The sequence below is a fragment of the Mustela nivalis genome, assembly GCF_964662115.1.
Source record: "Mustela nivalis genome assembly, chromosome: 1".
NCBI lineage: Eukaryota > Metazoa > Chordata > Mammalia > Carnivora > Mustelidae > Mustela > Mustela nivalis.
In genome coordinates, this window is record NC_139020.1 from 1011389 (window position 1) to 1037483 (window position 26095).

Here is a 26095-nt window from a genome sequence, read left to right on the forward strand (position 1 = left end):
GCTCACGGCCCGACCCAGGCTGCCTGCGGTCCTGGGACGCGGCCTGCCTGGAGCCCAGCTGTGTCCCCGACACATCGACGCGTGTGCACACGCACACACTCACCCCGCACACACAGTTCCTGTGCACACGCGCACACTTGCACACGCTCGCACACGTGCGCACACACACGTGCACTGTCCTGCACTCATGTGCACACACGTTATTCCTTCCCTTGCCGAACCCTAACGCTTGCTGCGTGCATCGCAGCCCTTCCTCTAGATGCCACACTCTCCCCGAGCTCAGGGACGCCGTCCTGCGCCCGGCGGTCACGTCAGGACGTCTCGTGCTGTTACACACGGTGACTGAACAGCTCGGACCAAAGCGCCTCCACTGGCCCCACGCCATCCTCTGCAGCTTCTTCCTGGGCACGGTGGACGGGGGACGTGCCAGGACCCCAGGAAATGAGCTGCCCGTGGGCCAAGTCCGGCCAGATGGGCCGCTGGCCTGCCTCAGGAGGGCCTGGAGCTGCGGACGTTTCCACAGAGCTCCGGGGCAACAACACCAGGCAGACCAGAGACCCCAGAGCACCGGCCCCTGAGACACCAGCCGCCGGCTCGCCCTGCTGATGCCAAGACAGGCTCAGGATGGGCGCCTTCCCCTTTGTGACTGACAAGGAATTTGGGGGATGCACTAAGGCTGCTCCCCCAAACCTTCATCCACTGGGGTCCGCACTGCCAGGCAGTTGGAAGGCCCGGGGCTCACGCGGCCCATTTGCCGAGGGAGGTTGGGAGGAACATTCTTCCCCTGCGGGGGAGGGGGATGGGTGCCCTGGCGGGTTCGCAGGCAGCGTGTGGGGACCACAGGGCATCTGAGGCCCTTCAGCTAACCAGGGACAGGTGCCCACGCCTCCACCCCCCCAGCACGGCTCTGCAGGACCCTGTCCTGCGTTCAGAAGGAATCTGAGCCATGTCCACACTCCACGGTGTGGGCCCCGCAGACTGGCCGTCACACATAGCCCACTGCAGACCCCCACGGGGCGCCGGTCGGCGCAGGAGGGCAGCCTCTTCCCGTGGCAGACGGCACGGCGTGCGAACCTCTGCGGCCTGTATGCCCAGCACTGGCACGATCAGAGGCAAGTGTAAGATCTCAGCCTCAGCGAGCGTTGAAACAGCAGCGTCTCATTGAAGGAAAACAAAGGAGAGAAACCGTGTTTGGGTGGCGCGGATCCGCCAGGCTGCCCGTACCCCTCCAGGACCGGCCACGGGGCCAGAGACGTTCCGGCCAACGGTCCCGCTGGCCGTCCTTGCAGAAAAGACAAACGGAGTCTAAAACGCACAAGGAAATGCTAAGAACGTAAAAACCAGAGCAGCTTCCCAAAGAGACAGCGAATCTGGACGTCACGCGACATCATCTCAAGACAGTACAAAGCTCTGGGAATCAGGACGGTGTGGCCAGACGGACTCACGGAACACCACGGGAGTCTAGGGACAGACGCATACAAGGGGACCTGACTTCCAACAGGGCAACATCGCAGCTCAGCAGGAGACAGGAGACAGGGCAGGGGAGGGCACGGAGTTCCCGGGAAGGGAGCTGAGAACCGTGCTTTATGCCAAATGCCCAACTGAACGCAAAGCAGGTCGCAGAGGAAAATGCAGAGCCTGGGGCCCTGACCCTGACCAGAACACGCCGGAAACTTCGTGGTCGTGGGCCGGGCCGACGTCCCGGGCACAGCAACAGAGCTGAGATCCATGAATGAACGGGGTGATAAATGGAGTTTCGTCTAAACTCATAGCGGACCCATTCTGCTCTTCTAGCGACACTATTCACAAAAGGAAGAGTAAACCCCAGACTGAAAATTATCCACAGAACGGACGCCTGGCGGGGCAAGCCAGCCCGAGTGCAGAAACTCCCGACACTCGGGACGGGAAAGCAGCAGCCCGCGAAGATCAGGACGGATTCCTTCCCGAAGACAACGCGTGAACGGCACAGGAGCCCGTGGAAAGGGGCTCAACAGCGCCAGTCACGGGGACCGGCCGGGCATGAGCGGCCCGGAGCACCTGCCACAATGGGCGTGACGGAGGGTGGCCGTGCCCAGCGCCGCCCAGGACTGGCGGGGGCGGCGTCTGCAGCAGCTGCCTTGGGAAACGGTCGGCAGCTTCTCGGCTGGTGAAGGGCACACGCACGCCCAGGCCCCGCCGTGCCCCCGAGGTGCTGACTGGGAGGCACGGGAGCGGGTGCCCCCGCAGAGGCTCGCCCGGAACCCCACAGCATCTCCCGCCCTAACAGCCCCAACCTGGACGCGACGCGGTGCCCCCCCCGCAGCTGAGTGGACGGACGGCTCCGGGTCCGTCCACACGTGGAGACCCCCCCGACCAACGGTGTCGAGTCACAACCCCATGATTCCAACCAAAAGGCACAGGGCATACGATCCCACATACGTCCTGTTCCAGAGAACGGCTGCGTCCGCAGTGACTGGGAGTCCAGGTGTCGCTGGGGCAGGGCAGGGCCAGGACAGAGGGACTGCAAAGCGGGTGACAGCCTTCTGGGGCCGGGGCCCACGACCCCACAGTCGTACCCGACCCCGGCCAGCAGATGCCACATCATGGTCCCCAGGGAACGTCCCCGACCCTACATGTGGACCCAGGGCAGGCCTCGTTCACGGAGGTCCCGGGCGGAGGCTGATCCGTCCTGCAATGTGTCCCCCCAAGCCAACTCCCATGTCTTCCCAGCGAGGCCGCAGCGCCGGTGGGATGGGCCCGCAAACCCCCACCAGCCACAGCAGCGTGAGAAACGGACCACAAAGAGCAGGCCCAGAGCTCTGCGGTGATGCGCCCGGGGCCACCAGGGGGCCAGGTGGACACTGCCCACTCCCCCGGCTGGGCAAGCATCTGCGAAGGACAGAGCCCCTTGCTCCCGGGCACACCACGGACACAGACGCCACACCAGCCCACAGTTTCACCTGCCAACGCAGGCACGGTGGTTTCTTCCTCCATTTCTTCCGTTCTGGAACCTTCCTCATTCCCGCCCGCAGCCAACGGTGGAGAAGTGACCGGGGGAGCCTCAGGAAGGCTGGGGTTGGACGATGGACCCTGGCAAGCGAGAGCGGGAGAAACGGCTGTTATTTGGTGACCGCGGGTGTCCTGGGCACGGGAGCGGGGCCGGCATGTAAGGTGACGACGTGGTTTGTCGGGTCAGACGCTCACAGATTCTGACAAAAGACGGCGACAAAGACCAGGGGCTCCACCTTGGACAGGAGACGTGCCCGGCCCCCCGTGGCCATCTTCTCCCAAACGGCCCGTGGGGCCCAGGTCCCCTGACGCCCCGAGCTGGAGCTCTTCCTGTGCCCGCTCCGCTCGCTCGGGCCCCGGGCAGCCCCGTGCTGACACCCAGGGCCCTGACTCCTCCCCAAGGTCAGGGACCTGCCAGGTGGGGGGGATCACAGACACCTGTCGGGGGCGGAAGCCTCCGGGCGCCACTTGTGCTGGGCGGGGGCCAGGACTGGGCACGTCACAGCTGGGCCGGGAGGCTGACGCGCACCCTGAGGGCAGGCCGGCTCTGCTCAGAAACCCCATCTTCCTGCCCCCCACGCCCCTGCTGAAGCTCCGGACGTGTCGGCCCAGCACGCAGACGTCCACACACGCCGTCCAGAGGCTTCTTGCAAGCGCCTGACCCACAGGGGCCTGAGCTCCCTGGTGACTCCGTGTGGATCTGGGCCCCTGGTGACCGTCATTCCTGGGAGCCTGTCCAAGGCTGCACACCAGGCCTCCCCCTGCACCACAGCCCCGGGGATCTGGGGGAAGGTGCCCTGGGACCCCCAAGCCCCAGCAGCCCCCTGACATCCCAGAGCCTCTGAGCATGAGAGACGGAGGCGCAGGCCTGGCCGTGGAGAGTGGGCGGGGGGCCCTAGAGGCCACGTGTGTCCCAGCCGCACCTGCCCACCCCACACCGGCTATGGCCCTGTCCTCTGCGCTCAGGGAAGCCACCGCAGGCCGGCCAGCCAGATTTCCCAAACCGGAGCCTGGCCGGGTGTGGGTTCCCAGCTCGAGGGCCATAGGTTACGGGGCCAAGGGTGAATGCACGTGAGCAGCTCGGGTCCTCAAGCCCTCTAGTCCCGACAGGGGCCACAGAGTCCCACGCTTCATGCCACGGCCATGGCAGAGCCCAGAACCCCACTTCCATGAGGCTCAGCCTGCCAGATGCACTGGTTTGCACCAGGGAACCCTGGGGTGACAGGAACCCAAATCCAGCTGCGTGTGCAAGGAGTCCACAGGCTCTCCGACACGGGCGGGGGCTGCCACGGGCACCACGTGTGGACGCTATGTCCAGGGGCCCGCCAGGTGCCCTCCCAGAGCTGCTTCAACCAGTGCAAGGCTGGGGCTCCCCAGCACCCCCTGTGTGGCTGGAGCTCGGACCCTGCCTGTCCTGCCCCCCGGTGCGTGACCTCTGGGACAAGGCAGCGGGGGACGAAGCTGGGGAAGGGCAGGGCCACCCCTTTGTGCAAATCGGAAAAACGGCTGCCTTTTCCTCCCGTGCATTATTTCAGAGGGTGGGAGCTGGGGGAGTTCTGACTCGGCCTCCGGAGCCTTCCTCACCGAAATGCTGGACTTACGAGCTAACGTGGAGGCATAAACAGAACATCGAGGTCAGCCCCCCAGGCCCGAAGAGGGTTCAGAATCATAAACCAAATTTTAAATCTCCTTAGGGCCACCCAAGTCCCAGCGTTCCCGCGTCCAGCTGAGGATGTGTCCGCAGGTCCCAGAGAGCCCGTGCAGGTCTACTGCGCGCTCCCGGGAGGGCGGCCTCGGCTTCACGGCACTCACCGACGGCTCCCTGAGGGGCTCCCGGGTCTCCTCCAGCCCGCTCCCGAAGTCTCCGGACGCCTGCGGGCATGCAGGGAGGGAGGAAGCCAGTGACCAAAGGGCATCCGTGCGGGGTCAGCCTGGCCGCCGGCCGGCACACCAGTCAGACCTACGCCGAACCGCCAAGAGACACGCTCCCTTCCTTGGACTTGTCGTCCCGTTCCGGGGCCACGGCGCTGGGAAAGAGCCAGAGGACAAGACAGGGCGAGGAGCTCCGGGCACAGCTGTCAACACGAAGGCCACGGGGGGACGGCCTGACGGCGCTGCACAGAGCGGCCGCCGCCGCGGGACAGGTGACCGTCCCTCTCGCCCCTGCGCTGCTCACCCACACGGCTGAGGACCTCACTCTGCTCGGGGCCGTGGGGTCCCTGGGGGCAACCCGAGCTCTGGATTCTCCCTGGGAGACCGGCTCTCCCCGCTCTGTCCCTCACGCCGAGAGATGGATTTTCTTCTTTCGATCCCATGCACGCACACACACACACGCTCGCACGCACACTTGCACACGCACACGCTCTCACACGCACACACGCGCATCTGGCCGTGGGGGCCACTGGCGACCGTGCCAGCTGACGGCGTCTCGGGACCCCGTTCACCTCCACATTCGCTGTTGAGTTTTTAAGCAGCGAGTTCGAGGCCGGGAAGGCTCTGGCGTGGGTAAAGGAAGCTGTGGTCCCAGGTTCCTGGTGCCCAAACAGCATCTTTCAAAGGAGACCCTTCCAGTCCCACCACGCTGCGGTTCCTGGCACCCAGGTGCCCCGGGCCCTCCGCGCTCGGGTAGGGGAGGGTGGGGCGGGGAGGGAACCCCGACACTCACCCCGCCGCTGTCCTCGTCGTCCTCTTCCAGACAGTGCAGGGAGCTCACGTGGGGGTCCCCACGCACCCTCAGCTCCGCGATCGCCCCCTGAAGGCAGAGGGAGAGAGGGGTCACTGCCGGTCCCGAGGCAGGTGGTGCGGACAGGCCGGCGCCCAGTGCGGAGCCCGGTGACCTCGGCGGGGACACAGAGCAGAGCGAGGTCCAGACGAAGCCCAATCAGAGAGGAGATCGCGCTTGGGTCGCCCCCTGGGGCTCCAAAGCATCCGTGTGCGGGACGTGGAATGGAGGCTGCGCTCCCAGAGGGCGCGGCGTAAGACGGGCACCACCGGCCCTGAGGAGCACCAGCATTGCGTGTCCTCCCCAAACCCCGGGGCTTGGGGCCTGGGGAGCTGGCAATGGGGGAGGGGCAGCTGCGTATAACCCCAGCTATTTTGGGGGCCGCTGGAGTCCGTGACTGGAAACCGGTGGGCGTGCCGCAGGGCGCGGACAGCTCAGACCATCCCCCGGAGTCGGAGGGGCGCTCCCCTGGGATGTGACGGCCAGGCTGAGCCCTTGCCGTCAGGCACACGAGGCCACGGGGCCTCCCGCGACACCTGCTGTGAGGTTTCCCTGCCTGGACAGTGAGTGTCCACACGTCTGTTTTCTAGCGTTTTCTTTTTTCTCAACACCTCAACCCCGAGGACGTCCGCCGGCGCACTGCTCCCCGCTAGAAGCCGTACTCGGCCAGTCTGAGAGGTCCCGGCACAGAACGGCCGGGCGGCTGCCAAGCGCGCAGGTGTCCGTCCTGACCGCAGGGCGTCGTGCTGGGGTCAACCCAGCTCAGGACTGAGCGTGGCCCTGCCCAGCGCTACGCACACCGAGATGTCGTTCACGTGACCTCCGTGTGTCCCCAGAGCCTCCTGATCTCCCCAACCACGTGCGCGCGCGGGGCCCTTCTCACCGCGTCTGCACACATCCACAGGCCGCGAGCCGGTGCCACCGATGCCGCTGTTTGCTCCTCCAGACGACTCTCTTCTCCCTTCCCCAGCTGACCCTCGACCCCATGACCTTCCTGCTCCACACCAACGAGAAGCATGTGACAACCAACCAGCAACACGCCACTGTGTCCTCAGCTGAGCCGTGCCTGAAGGCTGCACGTGCCTCCCGAGGCTGCCTCCTCCAGGAAGCACTCCTAGATCCCTACCCAGGACAGTTACCACCTCCGGGCCAGTTTCGCTGACTCTACTGGCCCCCTCCACCTCCCGCTGCAGACAGTGAGGCCTGTGGGGCCCATCCCATCTCCCTGTGTGTGTTCCCGAAGATCAGATCCCGAAGATCAGAGCTACTGCCGTAGCTCTGTGGTCCACACCGTGGCCCGTGGCCCCAGGAGGAAGCTGACTGGTTCTCCGCCAGACTCGGGGTGGTCGTCCGTTCCGGAAAGTTCACTGGGGCGGCCGGCTGATGTCCGGGACTCACGGCACTCCAAAGGAAGTGGACAGTCAGTGGCCTGACCGGGGAGTCAGGGGCAGGGGCCTGGTGGCTGTCCGTCGGCCTGTCCCCAGGCTAGTGGGTGGCTGCTTTGCAGGGGGAGGCAGTGGCCAGAGACTAGCCCCTGAGACTAGCCCAACCAAAGCAGCAGGTGCCTGTGTCTAACCCTGTCTAACCCTGAGCCCAGCAGGGCCCCCCTCAGACCTAGGGCCATGGTCACCTCTCCCTGCCTCCTCCTCCTGCCTCCGTCCCCCACCAAGGGCAGTGTGGCCCTGCAGTGTCTCCACAAAGCACAGGGTCAGAGTGAGGCCCAGCCCTTCTCTCAGTGGTTGCCGGGGAATCCACCGCAGAGCCGTCAGCGGGATTCGGGGAGGCCCGGACTGACCGCTTGGGACTCGTGCTGAGAGCTCCTCTGCGGGGCTGGCCCGAGCCCCCGTGACGCACTGAAGGGTGAAGAGGCAGCCCGGGGACTGGCTGCAGACAGGCCCCTGCCAGGGCCGGGACTCCAGGACGAGGGTAAGACAGTCCGCGCCACGGTGGGGGAGTTGGCCGTGGACCGTGCTTTGGAGTTTGAGAAACCGGAGACCTTCCTTCAAGCTCTGGGATGCTCCGGCCGCCACGGAGGGCAGCCACGCTGCATGGGGCGGTGCGTGATCGTGTGCGTGGGAGCGTTGTGTGGCCGGGTCATGTGTGCGCACGTGTTCACGTATGAGCGAGCGAGCATGCGAGCGTGTGTGAGTGCGGCGAGAGCACACCCGTGTGAACGAGCCCGTGCGCAGCCCAGGAGCAGGGGAGGCACACGCAGGTGCCCACCACCATCCAGGCTCCCGGAGGCACCGCTGGACGCAGGAAACACGGGCCATCCCGGGCCACCAACGCCGGGGTGGACAGCAGCGTCCTGCTCGCTGCGGAAGGACAGAGTGGCCCAGGTGACTTGGGTCACCAAGTTTGAAGACACAAGGACAACACAGGGCAGACGTTAAATCCTAGAAGGTCGTGCTTTCAGGGAAGCAGCGCATTGGCCCCTTGGGGTGGCAGTGATGAGGGGAGGGCACAGCGCTCCCGGCAGGTGGGGTCGGGGGCCAGACATCCCACCAGAACAGTCCCCCGGACCCTGCCCCTCAAGGCTCCAGGCTTCCCACGGAGCAGGTGCAGCACCAACAGGGCCCCGAGGGTCTCCCCAGGAGGCTGGCACCAAAGGCAAGAGGGGCGTGCGGGCCCAGGGTGCGCAGCTCCCCAGGGACACACTTAGTGGGTTAGATGGGAGTTGTGCAAACATCACAAGACCCGCGGCAAACACGGGACAGAAGCGACTGTTGTGAAATCTGGAGGCGCCGCACTTCGTCAACAAAGGCCATCTGAACCATGTCCTGTGCGGCCACGCCGGGGCCACGCAGCGTGGCTGTGTGCATGACGAGAGCTCTGGGCTGGGCGAGCGGGTCTGAGGTCACCAGTGCGGGGCGCCTCCCGGGGACCCCAACTCCCGGGGCCGCAGAGTTCTCCGGGCGGCGCCTGACCCAGGAAGGGCTGTGTCCGGGCCGAGCACGGGGCGGGATGCGCTGCGTGGGGGACACGGCCTGTGGCACTCCCGGGCCGACTCACCCCTGCCTGCACTCGGCTGTGCGGACCTCCGCTGGCCTAGCCCCGGGTCGGCCTCGTCCCTTGTCCCCTTCGGCAGCCACAGCTGGGGCGGCCCCAACCCCGTCTCCCCGCGCTCCTTGCGCCACAGGCTTCTGCCCCGGCTCACATCAAGCCTTGACTGTTGGCACGAGAGCGTCTGACTTCCTCGCGGCTCCTTCTCGCCGGGTCACGTCCGGGCAAGTTGTCCCATCACAGACAACCTCCACCCGTCTCTCCCTCGGCGAAGGCAGGGACCGGCAGGAATGCCGCGGCCTTGAACCTCGTGGTCACTTCAGTTGCATAAAAAGGGGCAAAAGGGCTTGTCGGCCCAGGTGTCGGCGCCCCGCTCTCCCTCGGTCTGGAGCGGCGGGCTGAGGGACCCCCAACCCTGACGACGTGGCCCCGCCTGCTCCGTGCCATCTCCGGCCTCCAGCCTATCCGTGGCTGGTGGGTGACCCCAGCTCCGGGGGACCGGGAGCAGCTTTCCTCTCTCACAGCCCACACGGCCGAGGAATGTCCCCATGCCCACGGGGTCGCCACTGAACATTAAGGGACCATCGGGCACGAGGTGCCACTGCCCGGGCGGGCTGTCTGCGGGACCGGGGTCCGAGAGCCGCCAGGAAGCGTCTGCAGGGAGACACGAACCCACGGCGAGCAGGAGAGTCCGCGAGGGACACGCGGCCCCAGAGCTCGTGAAATAGTCGAGAGTATCACAAAGGCCCCGGCCCCCGAGCACGGGCTGGAAAGTGCCGCCCTAACGGCGTTGGGGCACGACGTCCCAGTAGACGCTGTGTCCCGCTCTTGACCCAGGAACCAACCGAGTCTGTGACCTGAGAGGAACAATGAAGGCTCTGTGGGGCCGGCCGCGGGAGGGCCGGAGGGGACGCCCAGCTTCCGCCCAGAGCCCCACGCTCGCTTCTGCCAAATCTTGTAAGTCACATGACGGGAGGGACTTTTCCCCGGGAACCTCGATTCAGAAAGTCTGGAAAGCGCTAACCCATCCGCCCTCCAAGCTCCTCCCGGCAGCCGGCTGGAACCGGATTGAACACCCACACGGGAAATTCCTGAGGCCTCCCGCCTGCGGGGCTGCGAGCGCTGCGAGCCCCTAGACCGCGCTGGGCTGCGGCCGACCCAGCCCAAGTGAAATCAGCTGGAAGCCAAGCCGCCGCCCAGCACCCGCAGGGAGCCCACACCTCGCTGCGTTCCTGTCTTCCCTACCTCAGAGGCTTGGGGCTATGTCACCGCCATGGACGTGTTCCACATAAACACATTCAATATCTCCATGGTTTAAGCAAAAAGGTGACATCACAAAAAGGCAAAAGGCAATTTGGGAGATAAAATTTATAGTGGACAAATTGAAGGACCAGTTTCTTTCATATATAAAGAGCTTGTATAAATCAATAAGAAACAGACGAACCCATCAAAACAAAAATGCAAAGAACATAAAAAGGCCAGCCACAAAAGAAGAAATTCAGACAGCCAAAAATCACGTGAAAAAATCAGTCTGTCTACACAAACAACCAAGACGTGTACGTTAAAACACCCAGACTCCGTCTGCCTGTTTGGACGGGCGGCTGTGTTCTGTGTGCGTGACACAGAGCCCTGATTCGGCCCAGGGAGGAGGTGCCGGGCATTCTTGTCCACGACAGGGGTGGCCTGTGGCACGCCATGACATGGTGACACTGTCCCCACCAGCACGGGTAGCCTTCCTGCTGAACTGTTACAGACTTGGGGACAGGGCGGTCGTGACCACAGGGAGGTCCTGGGATCGAGCTCTGCACTGGGCTCCCTGCACCCCTCCCCGACTTGTGCTCTTTCTCTCAAATAAACAAATCTTAAAAAAAAAAAATAGAAAGAAAGAAAGTAGGACAGAAAGACAGGCGCAGGGACCCTCTGGGGTGCGCTCCCATCTGCGTCCGCGGGACACCCCCCATGAACACAGCCCCTCCCCTCTCCGGGACGGCCCGTCTGCCTTTCTTCCCGTTAATCATGTTTGAGGATCAAAACGAAAACACAAAGAGGCCCAGTTTGGTATCAAAGTCCTGCTCCCAGACCCCAGGGGTTAAGCGTTCCCGTCAGAGGTGAAAGGTCAGCTTTCAGCCCCCGAGTCACCAGGACTCAGAAGTCCGTCAGGCAGCCTTTGTCTGGGCAATAATTAGCCTTCTGTCCTGGGGACCCCGCCCCCCTAGGCGCACACAGGGACCCTGTCTGGCCGGGACGCAGGGGCGTCCCAGCGCGGGGGGCACTAGGGGCAGGGTTGGGGCTCGTGAATCAGCGTCTGCGGAGGGTAGGAGACTGAGTGCCGGGAGAAAGACCCCCACCCGGGCCCTGGAAAGGCCCAGGCCAGGCAGAGGGGACAGGGGCCTTCCTGAGGACAGGTGGGGACGGCGGCCAGCCAGGGTCCCTGGGGCACTTCTGCCCCTGCTGCCCTGAAGCCGAGTCGCGGACGCCCAGGCTGGTGAAAACAAGGACGGTCAGCAGGGCTGACGGGGTGACGGGAACCGCCGGCCCGGCCCAGGCTCAGTGCTACGCTCTGCTGTTACCATCTTGAAACCCCCCGTTTTCAGCGTGCACGAGTCCCGTGGGCCTGGACGCGGACCCCTCAGCCAGTGGGGCCCCAGGGTCACTGCAGCCACCACACACAGGAGGGGGCTCCTGTCGCGGCGGGACGGGTGTCCAGGGAGGAAGGTGGTCCCAAGGGGCCTCCTGCACGGGGGGATCAAAGGGGTGAGAGCACCAGGAGGGGGACATGCGGGAGCCCAACGGAGCTCGGACCCCCAGGGCTGCGGACCCCTGCAGGGCAGACGGCTCTGCCCGGCGTGGCCCGCTCTGGGGGGCGGCGGCACAAGGCAGGCGGCTGCTATTGTCCCGGTCCCGTGTCTGCACAGACGCCCGCCCCCAGGGCAGGTCCCCCCCAAGGACGGTGGCCATAGCGTTACCTGGAACTTATCAGGGTCCGCTCCTCCGGCCTGGGCCACAAAGAGGCCTGCGCCGGGCTCCAGCTCCAGGCCCCGCGGGGAGCGCGCCAGCGGCACCCGCTGGAACAACTCGCAGTCCACGAACAGCGCCGCGGTCGTGCCGTCCACACTGAGGGCAAAGCGTGTCCACTGGCCAGTGAAGGCCGGCAGGCGGAAGCTGGCGGCCGTGTGGGTCCGCGCGGCCCCCGGCTCCGTGTACAGCAGCTGGATCTGCTGGTGCCCGTCACGCACGCCCGACAGCTTCACGCCCACGGAGACCACCGCCTGCGCCGCGTCCGTGATGGCGAACAGCACACCCGCGTCCTCGGTGGCGGGCCGGACGTGGAAGTGCAGCGAGAAGTCGCGGAAGAACCGGCCGGGGAAGTGGTAGCGAGCGGCCTGGCCGCTGTTGGCGTCCGGGCCGAAGACGAAGGCCGGCCCCACGTCGGGGTCGTCCACCTGGGTCACCTGCTGGGGCGGGGGCTCTCCGAGCAGCTGCAGGAGCCCCACCTCCGCGCCCAGAGTTTCTGCAAAGAAGAGAGAGACCCCGGTGAGGGTGTGCCTGGGGGTAACCGGGCAGGCAGCGTGCCAGGGGACTCTGAGCCGCGAGGGCCCCCCACCCGCCTGGCACCTGCCTGCTTCTCCAGGCACCACACGGTCCACACATCACGGCTCCTTCCCTCCGTGGGCTCGCGGGCCCGGAGGACGCGACGGGAACGTCCCACCGGGGGCTGGAGGGGGCAAGGTTGTGCGGGGCGCGGCGACCCTGTCCGAGCCTCAGCCTGCCGCGGGGGCCAGGGCCTGCACTCCCCCCACCCCACGACCCACGCCCCCACCCTCGGCCAGCGGGAACCGGGCTCCAGCCCCAGTGAGGGCCCCTGCCCGGGGCGCCCGCCTTGCCAACGTCAGTCCACATGAAGGACAGAAACCCGACGGCCCCGCAGTTCCCGGCACTCTGATCCCCGTCACCGACCCGCCTGCACACTCGACCCCCAGGGCAGGGAACTAGACCAGGGGCTGCTTCTGGGAGGCTCTGTCCTGCCATGAGCCCGTCCTGGGGGGCCGGGCCTGTGCCCCCCTGTAATACAGGGAAGCCGCCCGCTGCCCAGCGTCCCCTCCCGCCGTGTCCACGCGGGGCTGCCACAGCCCTGACCTGCAGGGGGCCAAGCGGCTGACGAGCCCCGAGGGAGACCTGGGGTTCCTTCACCAACAGACGCTCTTACCTTCCTCTCAATGCCCCTGGGAGTCCCAGCCCCCACTGGTTCGCTCCCTCGGGAGCCCGCGCCCTCCCACCACATGGCAGCAGCCTGAGTCTAGGCTGGGGACGCGGCCCTGGGCCCAGTGTTCCCCCCATCTCTTGTCCTTCCGGGTGAGACCAAAGGCTGCTGTGGTGGGGACATGGGCCATGATCTCCAGGACGCTGGTCCTGGGCCCCAGCAGGGCCTGACTTGACCGCGCACCGGGACCTGCCCGAGCCTTTCAGGTGAAGCCCGGAGAACGCTCCCTGGGCAGGCAGGAGCCACCAGCAGCCTGACGGTCTCGGGCGGGGAGGGTCGGGTGCGGGGGCCAGAGGGCAGGGCCCACCTCTCTGTCCAGGGAGCGCAGTCACTGCAGCACACAGGGAGGGGGAGAGCCGTGGGGACCAACAGCGGGTCAAGGACAGACCGACGCTTCAGGGATTCCCCACATGCACGCTTTACCGGCTGCAGCCGGGGCGTTGGGGCCACAGTCCAGCCAAAGGGTCAGAAAAGACTCACTGTCACGCTCAGTCACGTTCACCCACAGGCCTTTCTCGCAAGACCCCACTGCAGCCTGGGTGTGGTCATTCTCCAAGGTGAGGATCACACGCGGTTGGGCGGGGGATGCTCTTCCGGGAAGGGGCTGCTGGCCAGTGGGCGTCCTGAGCAAGGTGGTGAGCGCGCCCGCGACCCTGTGCGTGAGCGTGACTGAACGTGACAGTGAGTGTGAATGCGCGCGCGTGGGGGGGGTGTGCTGGGCATCTGACGTCTGGCCTGAGCAGCGGCCAGGTCAGAGCCGAGGGAGGCAAGGCCAAACCCCAACTTCTTAAGGCAAGTCCTGTCTTGCAAAGAGCTCTTTGAGAACCACAGACAAAGACAGAAGTCACCCACATGAGGACAAGCCCTTGGGTACTCCCAGGGGCGGTCCACGTGGGACCGTGCTGGGCATCTTGGCCCGGCATGGCCCTGACCTCCCGCCACGGGCAGCACCACCGGCCGGCCGGGGCTCCCCATCCCTGGCAGGTAAGACCCTCCCGCAGACAGGAAGTGGGGTGCGGCCGAGCGATGTGCAGACCGCAGTCTCGTCGAACGGCAGCTTGGCCTCGGTGCTAGGGAGCAGGGGGCCTCCCAGGAAGACCGCAGGCTCCGGGGAGACAGTGGCTACTTGACACTGCTGTCCGCCCTGATGGCAGCTGCTGGGACCGTCCCCTCATCTGCCATTCACGGGGCCTCAGCATGCAGTTGGGGAGATGCTCTAAGGTCAGGAAGCCAGACGCTCACCAGCCTCCAGGTCAGTGGCCCTGTTGTCCTGACTCAGCTGTCTCCGGAGTTAAACACGGTTACACCCACCACTGCCCTTCCTCCCAGGCAGCTAGACGTCTCCCAGATTAATTCAGAACGCAAGAGCCACTGGTGTCCTGGGCTGACAGACAACAGCGTGGGCCAAGGCAGGCCCAGGGACCCCAGCGATGCCCAGCCAGCTCCTTTCTCTCCATGAAATTCCTCACGGTTCCCACTGGCAGGCAGTCGCTAAGTGCCACGGCCCTGAAGTCATGGGTCCCTTCTCCGGTTACTGGCTCTGTGAGTGGAGGATGGGGTCACCTCCCCGCAGACCTTCTGGAAGCTGCTGTTCAAAAGGCCCTGGCCCAGCTGTGGTGGGCAGGAAACCAAGATGTCTCCAAAAAGCAAACGCCCATGCCGTGCTCGGAGAGTTTAGAAGAACACCTTCGTGGGAACACAGTGAGTGACATGTCTGGCAAGTGGGAGCCCCTCTGGTTGGTCCACACTTACCTAGATTAAGGAATCAGGGGACCTGGGGCACCTGAGTGGCTCAGTGGGTTAAAGCCTCTGCCTTTGGCTCAAGTCACGATCCCAGGGTCCTACGATTGAGCCCCACATCGGGCTCTCTGCTCAGCGGGGAGCCTGCTTCCCACCCCCCTCTCTCTCTGCCTGCCTCTCTGCCTGCTTGTGATCTCTGTCTGTCAAATAAATAAATAAAATCTTAAAAAAAAAAAAAAAAAAAAGGAATCAGGGCACTTGCCTAGTTGAAGACAGTTTCCCTTTCGGCAAACAGCCAGCCATGCCCAAGGGGAATTGCCCTAAGTACATGAGGCTGGTTTAACACTCAAGATCAATGACTTTGGTCCACCTCATCAATACCAGCTGATAAGAATCACAGAATCGTACCAGTAGATAAAGAAAAAGCATTTGATAAAATCCAACACTCGTGCACAGTAAAAACTCTCAGTAAACGAAGAATAAAACAGAATCTCCTCTGTTGCATGAAGAGTATCTGCAAAGCAGCCCCACAGCTCATATCACACTTTGTGGTGAGAAACCTGAAGCCTTCACACTAAGATCAGGTGTCTCTCACCACCCCTTTGCAACATCGTGCTACAGGTTCTCGCTAATGCAATGAGGCAAGAATAGGAAATAAAATGCACAGATTGGGAAGGAAAAGATAAAAAGATAAAAAATGTCTGTTTGTAGATGACTTGACTATCTATTCCACAAATCCAAAAGAACTGACGAAAAGGAAACAAAACAAAAAATAACTCTCCTGGAACTAATAAACAATTATAGCAAGATATGAGATTAATATACAAAATTCAATCACTTTCCTATACACCAGTAATGAACAAGTGGAATTTGAAATTAAAAATGTAATACCATTGATATTAACATTCCCACAAATGAAGTACACAGGCACCACAAATGCACGTACAACACCCATATGAAGAAAACTACAGAACTCTTCTGAAATAAATCAAAGAACGAAACAATGCAGGGACGGCCCATGTTCATGGATAGAAAGACTCAATGCTGTCACAATGTCAGTCATTCCCACTGTGGTCTGTAGGTCCAGGGCAGTTCCAGTTAAAATCCCACCAAGCTCTTCTGTGGATACTGACGAACTGATCCTGAAGCTTATGTGACAGGCAAAGACCCAGAAGAGCCAACACAAAGCTGGAGAAGAGCAAAGTTGAGGAGCGACACCCCGACTTCAGGAGTCACCATGGGGCGACTATGGTACTGGAGAAGGAACAGACAAATAGAGCAATGGGACAGCACAGAGCGCCCCGAAACACAGCCACACACACGCTGCCCCAGGCACAAGGCCACCCGTGTCTTCAACAAGTGGGCGGGAACAACGGCACGTCCACACGCAAAAAGTGACTCTAGACACAGACCTCACGCTCTTGACGATGCTCTCACCGTGGATCACAGACTCCATGCAGAATGCGAAATGATCAAACTTGGAGAAGACAACACAGGAGAAATCCTGGGGGACCCGGCAGAGGGGGTGACTTTTCACACTCAGCAGCAAAGGCACAATCCGAGAAAGAGAGGACGGATGAGCCGGACTTTGTTAACGCGTCAACCTGTGTTCTGTGAAAGACCGTGTCAGGAGAGTGAGAAGACAAGCCACAGCCTGGGAGCAAGCATTTGCCGACGACACCTCTGATACAGGACAGTGATCTGTGATATATAAAGAGCTCTGGAAACTCAACAATGAAACAAACGACCTTTTAGAAACGGACAAAGGACCTGAACAGAGAAGACACACAGACGGCCAATCAGTAAAGCTGCCCCACGTCCCAGGTCGCCGGGGAGATGAAACTCAAACAGCGGCAACACCACTGCACCCCTCCAAGAGCGGCCACGGTCTGGCGAGGACGGGAGCGCCCAGAGCGCCCGGTCACGGCTGCGGGGAAAGCAGGTGGTGCCGCCACCTCGGAAGGAGGTTTGGTGGTTTCTCCCAAGACGAAACCTGCTCTTCCCACCCGACCCGGCGATCGCACTCCCTGAGGTCCCCCACGGCGGATGGGAACACACGCCCCCATAGAAACCGGCACACGAGGGCGGCGGCAGCTCCGTGCGTAACTGCCAACCCCTGGAAGCCACCCAGGGGCCCTGCAGCGGGTGGACGGACACGGGAACTGTCCCTCAGGCCGTGGGAGGGTGTTCAGCACGAAGAGGACACGAGCCATCCCACTATGAGGGAACGCGGGGGGCCGTGAGTGCGTGTCAGAGTGACAGGAGCCGGTCTGAGACGGCTGCGGCCCGTGTGATCCCAGCAACAGGACTCTGTGGCGAAGGCACCGTTGTGGGGCCGGTGACAGGCCGTGTTGCGGGGCGGGGGGAGGAGGGACGAATGGGCGGAGCACGGCAGACGGGGAGGGCAGAGGACTCTGAGACCCCGCAGCGGTGGATGCCCGTCCCTACGCACAGAACGCCCGCCCCGAGAGGGACCCTCCCGTGAACAACGGACTCTGGGGGATGACGACGTGTCCGTGTGGGCTCACTCATGGGACCAGATGCACGACTCGGGTGCGGGATGCGGACAGTGGGGGAGGCTGTGCCCGTGTGGGGAGGGGTAAGTGGGACAAGGAGGTGACAGTTTTTGACAATCCACTGAGATGTGACAAGCCACGTATCAGCAACGTGCACTCTTATGCACACACACGTCATAAAGTGCAGAAGGTCCTCAATCGTCCTGGAGACCACGAGACACTGTCTCCTCCTACGTTCCTGCTGGACTGGAGTGTAGCACCCTAGTGAGACAGACACGCAGGCACGAAAGCTCAGCACCTGTCGCCTTATTACGCAGAGTCACAACCACAAAATACAAGATGTCTGGAGTGAATGGAAAACCTAAAGTTGATATCAGAGAAGAAAATATATTGAAAACATTTTACGAAACATCTAGGGGCACCTGGGGGGCTCAGATGGTTGAGTGTGCCGTTCTTGGTTTCGGCTCAGGTCATGATCTCAGGGTCCTGGGATCGAGCTCCGCATCGGGCTCTCTGCTCCGCACGGAGTCAGCTAGAGGATTCTCCCCTCTCCCCCTACCGCTCTACCCACACACATGCACGTGCTCTTTCTCTCTAAAATAAGTCCCCTGGGGGGGGGTGGTTAACTGTCTATACCTGATGCATTAAGAGCATCCACACTCATCTGCTGTTCAGTTCGACCCATCAAAGCCGGAGTGACATGTTTCTGATGATTTGGAGAGGAAGCAGAAGGTTGTGAAACCCCGAGCTCAGGGCCAGGTCCAGTCACCCGGAGCCCAAATCAGGGCCAGCAGGGACAGGGCACACAGCTCGGGAGGACAAGTGGGGCCACGAATGGCGCAAGAAGCTGGAAGTCCCGGAAAGTCTGTGTTTGCGGAGGACAAACCAGAGCACAAGGCAACGAGAGCATTTCCCACAGTGACGTGGGGCATTTCTGAGAACCGTCGACATAGAAACGAGGGACTCTGGGGTACACAGTGAGCCCATGAATGCAAAAAAGGCTCGAGAGTATGCGTACTTGAGCGCGCACACCACGGTACGCAGGGGAGCGGCCCAGCACGTCTGTTCCGCGGTGTCTGGGGCGTGCAAACGGTACTGTGCAGACGCAGCTAACGTTCTAGCCCCAGACGGGGAGGTTAACCAAATCTAACGGCATACACCCTTAAAAATGTGGCCCGTGGCAGCCCCCAGGAGCTGGAAGTGGCAGGGGACACGTCCAGAAGGAACACAGCCTTGCGGACAGGCACCTTAATTTTAGCCCAGTGAGACGGACTTCGGACTTCTGACCTCTACAATTGTCAGGTTACACGTCTGCATTATTTTAAGCTACGAAGATTGTGCCCATTTGTCACAGCAACCACAGGAAACCCCCCCACACACATTTACAAAAAAGGCAAGAGTGCACAGGACGGATAGATGCCCCATTCCGGCAGCGAGAGGGGCTTGCAAGTTGTGCTCAGCCCCCTCTTGTGTGGCTCTGATCTCAACATCTATGTGTTCATGAGCTATTTCTGGGATAAAAGGTAACCCAGGAGAGAAGCAACGGAGCACAAGATGATGCGGCAGAGCGGTCCTAAGGGGTGGGGGTGGCGGGCAAAGGTGGCCCCCCCAGGGCTAGAACTTGTGGTTCGGGAACGGAAGGCTCACTCTGAGCACTGACTACTCTGCACACTCTCTCCTCCCCGGGACTGGGGCCACGTGTCTGCAGTCCCCGCTCCTTCCAAGTAGGGCTGCCCACAGACAGCTGGCAGGGCAACCGTGCGTGGAGGCTGGGGTCCCTGAGCAGTTTCACACACCTCAGTGGCACGTTGGGGCCCCCAACTGCGAGGTCCCTTGGAGGGGACGAGGCAGGGCCCACAGCACAGTCCTTCCAGTCACAAGGCCAGCCTCTCTGAGTGCGTGACCCCGGGAGAAGGAGTGGCTGCTGAGTCTTCCAAGAATCAGAAGATCAGAAAAAGAACTTAGAGGGAAGCCAGCATGGCGGTGGGGGAGAGGCTGGGCCAGACACCAGGAAGGGAACTGATCACAAACACGACCCTGCACTGGAATCACACACACGACTCCTCGAGGGCGCAAAGCTGAGCATCTGCCCCGCCACCTGGTCTGCGGTTCTCTCCGGACACGTTTCAAGACAAAAACAAACTGCGTGTTACGTGTGACGATCACATTCTAACACGGTAAACCTGATCCAATGTCCAGACGGGTGGACGGACGGACGGACGGACGGATCTGTGGGCCGCTGGTGCATCTGTGGTTGGTGGAGGACTAACGGGCGGATGGGAGTCGGGGAGTGGACGGAAGTGGGCGGACGGGCGAGCTCCTCACGAGCTTCTCACGCGTTATATAATAGTAAATGGTCGTTTGAGACTTGATTTCTCAAGGGAAAAGGAAAGCATCAAAAATGACTTCCGTGTGGCAGGATGGACAGCTCCCTCCCCAAGGGGAAGGACGCGGTCAGGGAGACGACCCCACGGAGAGCAACCGCCACCGCACCATCTTATCTTGCTCCTCCTCAGAGAGGCCGCAGGTGAGCTCCCGTCTGCACGATGTGCCCCGTCCGCCTTCCCCAGCAGGAAGGAGTAACTGCCACAGACAATGGTGACCCCGACGGCCACGGGGCGGACAGGCAGGGAAGCCCCACCCCGAGCGCCGCCTGTCAGCTTACCTGCAGACGAGCCCATCCGCTGCTCTGCACCTGACACCCCAGCAGGAAAGCCGAAGCCACGACTGGGACCTGGGGGACAGCTCAGCCAAGGTCCTCAAACCACGACTTGCAGGTTGCCAAGAGGCGGGCGGCAAGCCTAAGGGTCTCTCCGTGAAGGTGATCCTACGTTCTCACGTCCGAGGCAGCTGGAAGCCGCACGTTACTGCAGCAGTTACGTCTGCCGTTGCTGAGTTCACGGGTCGTTAGAGGTGGGGGTGTTAGCCCAGCAGCGCGGAAGCCTGCACACCCGGTGGGTCCGTGACAGACCGGCTGGGCACCCTCCCCAGAAGACAGTGCCGGCCTTAGAATCGTGGCAGTGAGGAGACCCCGCTGGCTGGGGTCCTGCGGCCTGGGGCTCTGCCTGCCAGGCTTCTGCTTACACCCAGTCCTGAAGCCAGACTGCCCGCGTCCACCTTGCGGCTCGCTCTTGCTAGCCATGAGGCACTCACACGTCTTTATTCCCACCAGATCTCAGTTTCTCCCCAGCAGACAGGAACAACAGCTGCTCCCAGACTCAGAACAGGACCTGTCTTCACGGTCATTCCCAGGAACATCAGGAAATGTGCACAGAGAGCAAAGCCCAGGCCGCCCATCACGGTCCTGCGGCGATGCCCCACTCGGTGCCCCCTTCCCCAAGGGCAGTCGCCCTGCTGGCTGACCCTCCCCTGTGTAGAGGCCCTACTCACTTTTCCCTGAGGCCTGAGGGACACAGACAGACAGGGCACCAGGTCCCCCACAGCGCGCTGACACACGGCCGGCTGCTGCCACGGCACAGGGGCTCCCCCAGCAGCTCTCTCCTCTCAGCCACCTCCCTGGGCCTCAACCAGTGGCTGCACGGTCCCCCTGCCCAGGGCGGGCATCAGCCCCTCCCCACCCGCTCTCTCCGTGGGGACAGGAGGGAAGCAGGTAAGGGAGGACACGTCCAGCAGGATGGCCAGAGCTGTGGCCTTACCAGGTGACCCGTCCACACACCCCTGCCCCAGGGTGAAGGGGGCAGGGGCCGTCTCTGCCCTGGAGCCTGGGGCCCCCACGCCGGACAGACGCGATGGACAGGACAGAAACAGCGCGGCCTCGGGGAAGGCGCGGTGGGCGGCTCTGGTTGGGTCCTAGAAATGATGCGGCACCCCCTTCGGCCTCCTTCCCCTACAGAGCACCTCACCCGCTCCACACTCCCTCCACCCCAGAGCCTCCCGATTCCCACGTAGCCCGGGGCCCCCTCATCACGGGAGACCAGCCACCCACAGGGAGGAGGGGCTGGGGATCCCTCCTGATCAGGGCCCGCCCTCTGCCCTGCCTGTCCCCACCAGCTGGGGGCGGAAAGGCCCAGGGGCCTGGCCATGGCGGCATCCCTGCTGGGAGGCCAGAGGAGGGATGATGTTCCCAGCCCAAGCCCTGGCTCCCCGGGGACCCTCCCCAGCCAGGCCACACCCACGAGGGACCCTCACGGTGATAAATTCCTGACCCCCACCTGTGGCCTGAGGGGACGTGGGAAGTAGCACCGCCTGAGGAGTCCCCCAAGGCTCTGCCGGGAACATGGCCTCCCTGACGGCCGGGGCCCCTGCCAACGTGTGCAGATGTCTGGTAAGAAGTCCCTGTCAGGCCACTCGGCTAAGCAAGGCAGCTGCACTCAGAGACGGTCCCCGCCCCACGCCTCCCTGCCCGGGCCACGTGAGCACCGCCTCACCCTAGCTCCCAGCCCGCACCCAGGGTGGCCCCCAGACCGAGGAGACCAGCCGGACCGGCAGCAGGACCCACGTGTGCGCAGGCCCGGCGCCCGGGGCAGAGGAGGCGGGCTGTGCTTCAGCGGCCCCGGAGGCCTCACTACGGCGCTGGGTGCCCACACGCGGCTCACGGCCACGGCCCAGACCCCGAAGAGGCCGCACCAGCCGGGCATCAGGTGTGCGGGCGCCGAGCGTCTGTGGGAGCAAGCAGCTCACCGGGGCCTCACTGCACGCGGGGACATCGAGCGCCCCGCACCAGCAGCCCCGGGTGCGCCCCCGCCTCCCCCGGGCCTCGGCTCTCAGGCAGCCACGGGCCTCTCCGCTCGGCACCCACCGGGTCCCCCAGAGCCGCCCAGTGTGGCTCCTCTGCCGCGTCACCTCCTGATAACTCCCGTTCTTACGTGGGGCTCAGCGCCCCCCCACCCCGCTCACCAGTCTGTGGCCGCTGGGGCCCCTTCCTCCGCCCCTCCCGCCCCCTTCCTCGGTGGGGCTGGGCACAGGAGCCAGGAACTCACCCATGCACGTCCCCAGGGCCCCGGCGGGGTGAACGCCCCACCTTGGGGTCCACCCTCACCAGCCCAGCTCCAAAGCCCAGCGAGTCCCAGGACTGAAGCAGGTCAAGGCTGCTCCCAAGGGCAGGGGAGCAGGACACCCAGACCCCTTGAGTGGGGCCGAGGCCTTGAGGGCGAACAGGAGCATCCACACCGCTCAGAGGCCCTCCCGGGGCCAGCAGAGGCAGCTGTCAGGGCCTCTCTTGGGCTACGGCCTTGCCCTGTCCCCTACCCATCACATGGTGACGGGGGCACAGTTCAGGCTGGGGGAGAGGCCCAGGAGTGGCCCCAGCACTCACAGAAGCCGGCTGGGACAGCTCTGTGACCTTGGCAGACTCACTGCCTACAGTGACCCCTTGACCTTCTGAACAAGTTCTCTCCCTCCCGCATCGGGCCACACAACCCCAGCCATGCAGGCGGGCCACAGCGGCCCAGAGGAGGGACCAGAATTTGGCTGGAATCCTGGCTCCCCCAGGCAGATCTCTGCTCCGTGCCTCAGTGTCCCCTCCGGACACTCTCCCGGAGCCATGGGGAGGACTGGACGAGCCACGGTGCTCAGGCAGGGCTGCTGCTGAGAGCTGGCGCCTGCGGTGCACACAGCCAGGGTCACGAGCCCCCTCTCCCCTCCAGAGCTCAGCCTTTCCCCTGCTAAAGCAGCATCTCAGCCCATCTGCCCCCCGCTCGCATCGTGCATGGGGCGGGGGCCTCTGTGCCGGGTTCCCTGCAGCCCGGCCGAGCTCACCTGGCAGGCCAGAGAGACAGGGTGGGGGGGAGAGCCGGCCAGTTACCTGCACCCGGCCCGATGAACACGCAGTAGCCGTCCTCCCGGGCCGGGAGCGAGGCGCAGGGGACCGGCAGCCCGCCCCCGTCCAGGTGGCTCCAGCACGCGTCCTCCAGGGCCTCGCAGAACTGGCGGCAGGGCGGGGGCGCGGGCAGCGGGCCGGCGGCACAGGGCGGGGCCAGCAGCAGGCAGAAGAACCAGGCGAGGAAACGGTGGCAGCGCGTCTGGAGGAGGCCCCCCCAGGCCCGGGCGGCGGCCTGCACCTCCTCGCTGCTCCCGTGGTGCAGGTGGTTGGGCAGCCACGAGCGTCCGATGCCCAGGCGGCCGCAGACCGGCAGGGAGGGAGGCAGCGGCAGGCAGCGGCCAGCGGCCCCGGGCACGGGCTGCCCGGTGGGGGTCCGAGGGGCCGCCCCCAGCAGCGCAGAGACACCAGCAAGACCCGGCCCCACAGAGCCAGCCCCGTGAGGAGCCCAAGCACCCCTGTCCACGGTTACAGCCGAGAGTGGGATCCAAGCCGCCAGCGTGGGGGGGTCAGAGGAGAGAGCCGCAGGAGCAGTGAGGGCACCCGGGGGACCCGCCACCAGGGCAAGCAGACGTGGCGAGCGCTTGTGGACGTCGGGGGGTCGGTGCCGCTGGCTGGGACGGGCTGCCACGGGCAGGAGTCCTCCACTGTCCGGATCCCGGGGCCGTCCCGGGGACGACGGGCTCCCCCAGGGAGGGGCCCCACCCAGCGCGGAGGACAGAGAAGCTCTACCTGGAGAAGGTGGCAGCAGCGAGGGCCCGCCCGGGGAGGGAGGCAGCTGGGTGGGCCCCGGCGGGGTGCCGGCCTCCATCCTCGGGGTGTCCGGGGAGCTCGGGGCCATGCTGCCCAGCCAAAGAGCCGTGCCGTTCTCTTGGGGGGCGCTGGAGGGCCCGGCCAGCGTGAGGGGGGCTGTGGGGGTCACAGGGGCTGGCATCTCTGTCGTGGGGGAGCCCGCGGGGGTCGTGGTGTCATCCCACAGCTGGACAAAGCTCCGGATGCCCTGAGCCACGCGCAGGATCTTGGCCCCCACGCCGGCGAGGTTCTCCTCCTTCGTGTCCGGGCCCGCGGTGGAGGCAGCGGGTGTGGTGGAGGCCCTGCCCTGGCCGGTCTCCAGCCTCTCCCCGGGGAGTGCGGGGCTGGCAGGGGCTCTCCCCTGCTCCGAGGGGCCATGCTGGGGGGCCGAGTGCGTGGTGGTGTCCTCCCCGGGCTGCACATGGGGGCTCCGCGGGGGCGCGGAGACCAGTTCGGCCGGGGGCCCTTCTGTCCTAGTGGACCACAGCCAGTTCAGGCTCAGGAGGTTAGCCTGGGCGGCGGCGGGGCGGCAGGTGAGCAGCAGCGGCGGCAGCAGCAGCAGCAGCAGCGGGCCCAGGCGGCCGCAGGGGTGAGGAGCCATCAGGGCTGTGAGCCCCGGAGGAGCCGCGGGGGGCGGTCTGCGCGCCGGGGGCGGGGCCAGCTGGCTCCGCCCTCCCCGCCCACAGGCCGCGCCCCTCCCGGGCTCCTGCAGCGGAGGCTCTCCGCACCCTCCCCTGTCGCCAAAGGGGAAAGGCTCTAGATCAATGGGACAGGCTCTGGGGCGACTTCTCCTGGGTCTTTGCAGCAGCCACAGAGGGAGAGGGTCCCTGCTCCCGCGCACGGCTCCCCTCCCTCCGCAGACCCTGCGCCCCCTCCAGGACCTGACCCTGGGAAGGGCAGGGCTGGGGCCAGGGCAGGGCTGGGAACCCCTGGACAGCCCCAGCCCACGTGTGCTCGGAGACCCTGCAAGGGTCAGACCCTGCAACGGTCGGGGAGAGCCTGGCCCGGGGCCACCAGTCTGTAGCCAAGCCGGAAGTTTAAAAAATGCTTAGTTTTCCAGTTCTTGCGGAACAAGTGTTGCCTCTGAGACTTCACCAGCCGGAGACGGGTGGGTCGTCCATGCACGCCCGGGGCCAGGCTCTCATCTGCTCAGACCCCAGTGCCCTCGGGACACCCCATCTCCATCTGGCCAGAGCCACTGGCTGGGCACCAGCCGTGCCCTGCTCTGCACGGTCCTGTCCTGAGGGTTTCCAAGCGAACCCCAGGGCTGCTCCAGGGACAAGAAGGCCACAGCGGCTGGTGTCCGGCAGGCAGAAGAGGGTCACGCGGCTGGTGGACACTGGAACGTCCCAGCCAGACATGGGTCCCCCCGTAACCTTGCCTGGACCCTGTGTAGAGCAGGGGCTCTGCCTCTCCTGGGTGCCCAGCACGGGGCTGGGTGCTGGGCCTCTAACAGAGACAGTCCCAGGGGTGCAGGGGCGGTGGGCTTCCCCGTCCACATGAGGACCCCCAGGGCCTCTGACCCAGCACCGGCCCAGCGCTCTGCCTTGACCCTGTGAATCGCGCGGGGCACAGCCGCCAGCTGGCTTAGGAGGCTTCCTGGCTCATGGCAGAGACCCCAGAGGAGGCAGAGCCAGAAGGCGTTGGCACACTTACACAGACCCTGGCCCGCCCACGCACACTCACGCACTCACACCATCACACACTGCTTTCGCCTGACGTTCTACTTCAGCTCCCACGTCCCCTCAACACCCCGTCTTCCCTAGGCTCTGGCGGGGGTCTCAGCCCACCCTCCTCCCGGGACTGGGTTCAGCCACGAAGCCGCTGTGAGGCGTCCCCAGCTGTCCCCAGCTCAGGGCACCGAGCATGTCGTCAGTTAGCTACCGTCCAAAGGGCAGGGCCTGGCTGTTCGGGTCAGAACTTGGATTTCAGGGAAGAGGAACACTGTGTCCCTCTGCAAAGTGGGGCCTTCCATATGCAAACATGTGTCTCGGTGAGGCCGCGTTCCCAGCAAAAATCCCACAGTGTTCAGAATTCTGAGAAACGTGCAGAGTCGTCTCTGCTTGAAAATCCACTAATGGGATGTTATGCCAAGAGCGTCTCCGGAAAATCTCGGGACAAACATTCCAAAGGCTCTCCCTTCTCCCACACACCAGGGCACGTCCATCGGAAGGGGGCTCCCTTGTCCCTCCGGGTGGCCCTGGGCCCACTCGCGGTGGGGCTGGCCCTGCAGACACTGGCTCAGCTGGCCTCCGGGCAGAACAGGGACCCAGGCTGCACCCGAGGGACGGCAG

The 26095-nt window shown here is 64.2% G+C and overlaps 1 protein-coding gene across 4 annotated transcripts in view; it reads right to left on the bottom strand.

Moving 5' to 3' along the window:
- Window positions 1-26095, bottom strand: part of COL18A1 (collagen type XVIII alpha 1 chain) — an 81238-nt gene that overhangs the window by 20905 nt on the left and 34238 nt on the right. For 2 of the 4 annotated variants that reach the window (XM_082719704.1, XM_082719703.1), the window contains exons 1-5: window positions 22995-24417; window positions 11680-12224; window positions 5654-5740; window positions 4801-4860; window positions 2940-3069 (exon numbers count right to left, since the gene is read on the bottom strand). In XM_082719704.1, coding sequence (XP_082575830.1) covers window positions 2940-3069; window positions 4801-4860; window positions 5654-5740; window positions 11680-12224; window positions 22995-24402 — 2230 coding nt within the window. In that variant the 5' untranslated portion in view covers window positions 24403-24417. Of the gene's footprint in view, window positions 1-2939; window positions 3070-4800; window positions 4861-5653; window positions 5741-11679; window positions 12225-22994; window positions 24418-26095 lie in introns of those variants that run through there. The other 2 variants (XM_082719705.1, XM_082719706.1) reach the window with 2 other exon arrangements.